The sequence below is a fragment of the Doryrhamphus excisus genome, linkage group LG5 (assembly GCF_037039965.1).
Source record: "Doryrhamphus excisus strain RoL-2023G ecotype Guam linkage group LG5, RoL_Dexc_Guam_v1.1, whole genome shotgun sequence".
Classification (NCBI taxonomy): domain Eukaryota; kingdom Metazoa; phylum Chordata; class Actinopteri; order Syngnathiformes; family Syngnathidae; genus Doryrhamphus; species Doryrhamphus excisus.
This window is the reverse complement of record NC_136361.1, coordinates 19,829,269-19,836,716: the sequence shown is the minus strand read 5'-3', so window position 1 is coordinate 19,836,716 and position 7,448 is coordinate 19,829,269. Positions and strand designations below refer to the sequence as shown.

The 7,448-nt window shown below is 38.6% G+C and overlaps 1 protein-coding gene across 1 annotated transcript; it reads right to left on the bottom strand.

The window, feature by feature from the left end:
- Positions 1 to 7: 7 nt before the first annotated feature.
- LOC131105232 (V-type proton ATPase subunit C 1-A-like) lies at positions 8 to 6,659 on the bottom strand. Its single transcript, XM_058053132.2, has 13 exons — positions 6,509 to 6,659; positions 5,969 to 6,113; positions 5,222 to 5,289; positions 4,351 to 4,436; positions 4,111 to 4,205; positions 3,904 to 3,995; positions 3,654 to 3,752; positions 3,504 to 3,572; positions 3,222 to 3,314; positions 2,395 to 2,488; positions 1,597 to 1,694; positions 1,354 to 1,480; positions 8 to 1,227 (listed from the first exon to the last, which is right to left on the bottom strand). The coding sequence occupies exons 2-13, from the start codon at positions 6,098 to 6,100 to the stop codon at positions 1,129 to 1,131; spliced, it is 1,152 nt and encodes a 383-aa protein (XP_057909115.2). The 5' UTR covers positions 6,101 to 6,113; positions 6,509 to 6,659; the 3' UTR covers positions 8 to 1,128.
- Between the last annotated feature and the right edge of the window lie 789 nt (positions 6,660 to 7,448).

The following is a 7,448-nucleotide window of genomic DNA, read 5'->3' as shown; positions in this document are numbered from 1 at the left end:
AATGTTTTAATATACTTTATTGTACTTCCATTTGTTAATTAAGACCATTAGTAAGCTGTGACCATCAATTTAATGGACTCATAATGGCCCCTTTTTAAAAAGTTATACACGGCACAAAACAAACATTTCCACAATATCAGCATGCAGTCATCTCACAAACACACAACTAATTTGGTTGTTTTAATGCAACACAAAAAAACAACACAGGAGCTGTACAGTAAACATATGGAATGGCTAATACACATACAAATATCCACCATCATTTTTAAAATTAATTTTACAATGTTTGCCTCAAGAATAAGCTGTACACAAAAGCCTTTTTGAAGGGATTTAAAAATGATATTTTAAAAGTACATGCACTAATGGTCATCTGTAAACATTCATTCATTCATTTTCTACCGCTTTTTCCTCACGAGGGTCGCGGGGGGTGCTGGAGCCCATCCCAGCTGTCTTCGGGCGAGAGGCGGGGTACACCCTGGACTGGTCGCCAGCCAATCACAGAGCACATATAGACAAACAACCATTCACACTCACATTCATACCTATGGACAATTTGGAGTCGCCAATTAACCTAGCATGTTTTTGGAATGTGGGAGGAAACCGGAGCAGTAAAGAAGAAATCAATATTGGATATATAATAATTGCATGAACACTGTATAATCCAGCGACGGTACTGTATTCACAAAAATGCTGTCCGTGAAGTGGCGAGAGCAAAGGAGCTGTGACCAAGAAGTAGCTCCCCCAAATTCCCTTGCTCCCTTACTCTAGTTTACACAATTCTTACATTAAAAAAAACACTTTCTGGCTGCCATTTTCAAGAAAATTAATCACGAGCAGCAAAAAAAGATCTTGTGCAAATCTTGTGAAGTTCCCTTACCCGACCTTTCATAAGGAGTTGCATAAAAATTAAACAGGGATAACTTAAAAACACACCAACATCTTCATACGACACTTCCACATCATGTAGAACGACTAATAGGTCCTTTTTAAAAAAGTGATATAAGCGTGTATGTGTGTTTTGTAGCCACAACGAATGAGCATGCAGCGTTTTCGGTCATTCAAGTGTGGAAGCGATGAGACTCCAGGAACACGGAAGCAAGTGGGGGATGTCCCATGAAAATGGAAGTCTTACACTTTGAAGTCCAGAAGGTTGCAGTCAATTTTGTAGTACACGTATGGATAATACTCCTGCTGGCTCAGATTCAATCCTGGAATATCCATTGCCGACTGAAACAAATATGGAATGATGTGCATAAGGAAACTTAGCGTCTTAGCATGATGCTCTTAACCCTTTTGTTTTGATATTGTATTGGCCTTTGTGATACAGTGAAATGATCTGTAAGAAGTACTCACGTCAATAATTGCTGCAGCACTGCTGTCCAGATGCTTGTATAGATCATTGAGCACCTCCCTCAGCTTCTTTGTAGTCTTCTTGTTTGGCTGCAGTAACATGGACTGAAAGTTCACTGGCAGTCCATATCTGAGGGTCACCACATTAGCAACAAGTTAGCAATAAAGCACCTCACTTCAGCTGTGTTTTAGATTTAATGCTGTAAATCAAAGTGAAGTTAAGAGAGGTAGTCTGAGTAAGAGCACCTGAGAACAGATTCAACAAAAACCCTCAGTGCTTTAATGTGGATCCACGCGATGAAAGCCTCACTGAAGTTCACTTTCAGCCATCGAACAAGTGGACCCTGCACAGAAGAAATATTGTATTGTAAATATGATCTCACATTTCACCCTTTCTTTGAATTTTAATGATCAACCTACAGGTTGGAAACAAGAAATTATGTATGTGATTCACACGTTATTTCCCTCCTGAGATCATGCCTTTCTGCTGTACTGTAGTGTTTTTGTATCCTTGTTAAAACATATCGTCGCACCCTGTTGCAGTCTTCCTCCTTCGAACCAAAGATTCATTTACAGTATTCCATCATGGCGCCGTTTAGCATAACTTTTACATTCCTTTAGCATGTCCAGATGTTCAACCTTGCGAACATACAAAGACTGCAAGCTAGCGTGAGAGACATAATTTCATTCTGAAGTGAATATCAACATAACAAAACAGAATTTAAAAAAAACTGTCAAAACGATACTATAGGCTGGAAAATACTACGAATCACCCTCGTTTATTAACGATGGGTCTAGTATTTCATATGAATAGTCTTTTGGCTAAATGTGGAAGTGGCTGACGTCAGGAAGCATGCTTTCACATCTACAGCCTGCTTTCTCTGGTCCAAATCAATTGATGCATTTGTGAGCTGTGCACCCCCCCCGGCTGCAGCACTACTGCTGACAGTAGTGACAGAAGAAAACTTTGAACTACTTTCATAAACATAACTGTCATAAGACTCATGGCCAACATTATGTGAAACTTTTTTTCTAAACACTTACAAATTGCTTCTTTTTATCTGTAGACAGCCGAGTCATCTCATCTTTATCGGCCTTCATTTCCCCTTCATTGTACTGAAAGTCTCTCACCGAGAACCTGCAAGCGGGGTGGAGTTGGAAAATATTATTTATAATAAATGTTTTAAAAATCTAAATATACATATACAGTGTTTGATTTCAACATTAAATATGCAAAAATCAACATTAACTGTGCAAAATCAAGCTGTTTCAAAATGTTTTTGGTCCGATCATGAAATTTTAGACTTGACCTGTTTCTCTTGACCCTTGTTGTAAATGAATGTAGAGTGTTTTAGGTGTTACAGTGTCAATAGAATTGAACATCAACTCCTCTTCCTATTGTCTGTATCATTATTTCAGAGCCTGCGCTATGTTTGAGGTTTCTCACTTAGAGGGAATTTTTCCTTGCCTTCATCACCAAGTGCTTGCTCATGGGCTTTACTGTAAAGCAGGGGTCTCAAATCTACAGCCAAGTATGCTGGGAACAGCATCACTGTCACTTCTGGGTATGGTTCAGGCTTCCCAGCATGCTTTGTGACACTAAAAAGTTTGGATGTACAGTTAACATAGTTGTTTATTATCCTCCACTAGGAGTAGTTACCCTGTGTATGTGCTATCTAACTGTTGCTGTGTGATGCTTATAGTGTTTTTTTACCCACACTGTAAGACTTTACAGACTCTACTTCCAACAACCGACAGTTGAGTTGTGTTTGAGACCCTTGCTTAATGTATGGCCTGCTCCGTGTGGAAGGTTCCTTGACATAACTTCCTCTATATAAATAAATGAAATTGACTTGACTTGAACGTCTTACTTGTTCTCTCTGGCTTTGTGTTTGAAGTCATCAATTGCTTTCTGAAATAGAGTCACGCTGAACAATCCACTGTCATTGTCTTCAAACAAAAGACTGGGAAAAAAATATATAAAAATGTTATTGAGTTGAACAGAAAACAATACATAGAAATATGCATGCAAGAACTGAGGAAATATACAACAAATACGTCACATAAAAAAGTGACAAAATACAAATAGAATGGAACTAAAATAAGTTGTACGCTACCAATACAAATACTTAATCTAGTTTCACACTCCTTACTTGGAGGATCGAGGCACCACCATCTCAGCAAGCGTTTCATATGTTTTCTGCCAGTCCGCATAAGATGTTCTGAGAGTATAACAGAGCGGGGTCACACTTATTAATACTTTAATTATCCCGCGAAAACCTTTTCCATTTTAATGTACTCACTTTGGTACCACAACAAGCAGAGTGATAAGGTACTCTGAGTCGAGAACAAAGTCTTCCTTCTTGACAATGTCAGCCAGGCTCCTGGTCAGCAAGCTCCCCCTGTGGGCAGACAAGGTAGGCGCACCAATAATAGCCAGTGAGTGGAATTGTGTGATTTTGAGTGACTGTGTGCTGCGCATGCATTAATCCTTTCAGAATGTTTAATCCAATTAATTAATCAGTAAATGGCTGTACTTTACTTTTCACTTACGCATTCTTCCTTTCTAAATTCTGTAGGTTTCCTTTCAGGTTGTTATATGCTGATGCTCTGGTCTTCAAATCGTTGTCAATTTGGGTGACTTGCTGTAAAATACACACCAGCCTATTAATTAATAACACACTTAACTTTAAAAGCATTGCACAGATTATTCAAAATAAAAACAAATTTTCACTGTTATTTAAATGTCAACATGACTACCTTGGAGATAATTTCAGAAATGTTTTTGAGTGATTGCTTGATGGGATACTTGGCCATGTCCCATTGAAACCGTGTGATGTAGGTGATGAGATCAACTGGGGAGAGAAAAAAAGAAAAAAAGACACGTCAGTAAATGCAAATGAAAATGTCCTAATCACAGAGCTCGGCTCAAGAGCCATGGGTTGAGTGATCTGTATGAACTGAAAACTAACATGGGCTACTAAAACAGAATTACTATACCTCCATTGGCCAGCAAGTTCTCCTGCACTTTGTCTCGACTGTCTTCCAGCACGTCGGCCATGTATTGGGCCACCTTCTTTACTACACTGTGGACAGCCAAGTCATTTAAAACATGCTTTAGCAAAACAGGCTACATACACAAAGCCAGTGTAACACATATTCACTCTTCATGCACTCTGCAAACACGACCACAAACTCAGTGTACAAGAATTCACACACATAAAAAGGTTCCATTTCCCAAAAAGTCAATGGGGAAGTGGATTAAAGGCAGCCTAGACTCAAACTTGTTCTTTCTCACACATTCTTGGAAATGTCCACAGAGGAACTCAAAGCTGGTGAAAGACGGTAAGAACTGTGTGTGAGATTTAGACGTCAATGTTTCCAAAGGACGATAAAGGAAAGTCAAACATACTTGGTAGCATACAGTAAGTCACTGGATATAAATATGACTAATGAAGAGCTGTTGGTGTGCCACCATACTGCAAATTGCCAGGTTTATACCGCAAGTCGTGCTAGACTCGGCAGGATGTGAAATTCCTCATTGTTACAAGACAAGGTGAGATTAAACCAGCGGCACCGGAGAGCAGGAAAATGGTGCATATAATAAGAGATGATGACTGCTTTTATATAATTGTTACATTTTCGTTCTGCTTTACAATAAGACTGCTCTTAATGAAAGTTAATAATAATCTTTTTTTTTTATTGGCCTTTAATAAATGCATTCATATGTTTCCATTTATGACAAGTTCTTTACAATACATCCAAATAACATCACCACAAGATTGCATAATAAGATATCATTTGAGTATAGATTGCAATTATGAGTTAATAATAATCTAATTTAAGCATGACTCCGCAAATAAAATCTTACCTTTCAACAAAAGAATCTAATTTGGCCAATTCATCCGACAGCCCAACCAAGACATCTAAAGTTCCCACCTGTTTACACACACAAAAACAATAAGTCACTATCACAATATTATTAATAACAGGAGTCTAGACAGTGGTGGGGATCAGGCAGGTTGTGTTTAAACGGTGGTTTGTGGGGTCCAGTCAGCCTAGAGTGACAACCAAGGGGCCCGGTGTACTTTGGATGGCGCCTCGTTGTCCAGAGTCACTCATGCATTATTAAATGTTCCAGAAGCCCATTACAGCCCTGTGTGGCATCAAGGTCAACGGGGTTACTTCACCTTCAGCACAGAGCAGACCCAAACCAGACAAGCTCTGCTGCCTTGGATGAAAACTTCAGCAAATCAACACTTTAACATGTTTACAACGGAGCTCTTTAAAGGTTGCGACCCATACACAGATCCGGCATATTCTTGACAGCAGATTCATAAGGTGAGATTTTTATAATTCATTACTTAACTACTGATTTAAAAATTAAAACATACTGTATTGAACTGAAAATTTTTATTTATTATGGAAAAAGCTCATACAAGCTCGGGACCCAGACTGGATGAAGATTGAATATATATACTTGGATAAAGAATTTTGCTAAAACGTAATTATGTTTTGTTTATATTTGTCGTCATTGCTATTTGCAATCATAACTGAGTCTGAGGCTGCGTGTCAATCAAAGGATGACAAATAATAGAGCAGATGACTCCAGACTAACCTTCAAGTCTGGGATGCTGAACTTGTGGTTGGTAGAGAGATTGTTGGTGCGTGTGGTTGCCGCCATCATTTTGTCCCATGTTTGCTGGCAGGTTTTCTCTCCCGGAGCAGATATCAACCAAAACTCAGTCATGATTCTGGCTGGACTACAGAAGTCAGATGGGAAAAGTGTATTTTCATTTGTAAGTGGAGTATTAATATATATTTTTGAAAAAAAACAGTTGTCTTGATACTAGTACTTGGTGGCACTTGATATCACTGAGCACCATTCAATGTTAGTAAGCCATATGTAGCGTCAAAACACAAAATCGTCCTGTTTGTTATGGAACGACATATCACCCTAAACACAAAATCCACAAACAAAAGTGAGCTACATATTTGTATAATGTAAGCACAATATTTACATATGGACAACTTATGCCCACAGACAAGTCAATAAAATGATAATTACAGCTCCATCCATGAGGGATTAGCCTCTATTGGATATTAGCTTTGCTAAAAAAAACACTTGACGATCAAATTTGTTGAAGGGTTAACTCACCTATGTATTAAACTGTGGTCGTTAGGAGAGAAATGTAACCTTTATTGCATATTATGGAATGCTGAATCGCATTGCTGCCATTCAAGCACAGTTGGTGAGGTCTCCTGACAGCAGCATCAGAGTCAGCTGACCAGCCAGCGGAAGCGGAAGTGCTTACCGACATACAACAAAACTCACTAGCGCCATAGCTGGTAGGTTGAGGTTACTGCAGTCGTGAGTAAACCGCAAAAATAGGTGGGGTTCAGGGATCTTCAGGATTTTTCTTAAAAAATAAATTAGACATAAAAAAATGTAAAATATTAATACTATTAAAATAATAACAAATTATTTCACCAACAAAGGTTAAAAATTGAAATTTTGGTTCTAAATTTAACATTGCAAAGCCGATTTATACTGATTAATACTATTAAAATAATCAAAATGATTTCACCAACAAATGTTAAAAATTAAAATTTTGGTTCTAAATTTAACATTGCAACGCCGAGTGGTTAGCATGTTGGCAACACAGTTAGGAGATAGTGAAGACCTGGGTTTGAATCTCCGCTTGTGCACATCTGTGTGGAGTTTGCAAAAAACATGCATTAGCCATATAGGTATGAATGTGTATGGCTGTTTGTTTATATGTGCCATATGATTGGCTGGCCACCGGTCGCTGAAGTCAGCTGGGATAGGCTCCAGCATACCCTACCCTAGTGGGGATAAGCAGTATAGAAAACGCATGGATATCCTCCCATTACAAGAAACAATGACTTCTCCACCCCAGAATTCCGCAACATTCCAAGTGCATTATAAATTAGAAAAGTCGCCAAACAATCTTGGAATGCAAGTCAGCAGCATTAGAATTCTTATAGATACTAAATTTAGAAGAGTCGCCTCAGGTTTCCTAACATTGGGTGTCTCCAGTACAGAATCTAAGGAAAACGCCCCCCAAAAGGACATG

Excerpts from the sequence above, each read along its gene's own strand:
- LOC131105232 (XM_058053132.2), bottom strand. The coding sequence starts at position 6,100 with ATGACTGAGTTTTGGTTGATATCTGCTCCGGGAGAGAAAACCTGCCAG. Across the intron at positions 3,996-4,110 it reads TTTCTGAAATTATCTCCAAG|CAAGTCACCCAAATTGACAA; the intron begins GTAGTCATGTTG and ends TGTATTTTACAG. Across the intron at positions 1,228-1,353 it reads GTGCTGCAGCAATTATTGAC|TCGGCAATGGATATTCCAGG; the intron begins GTGAGTACTTCT and ends TATTTGTTTCAG.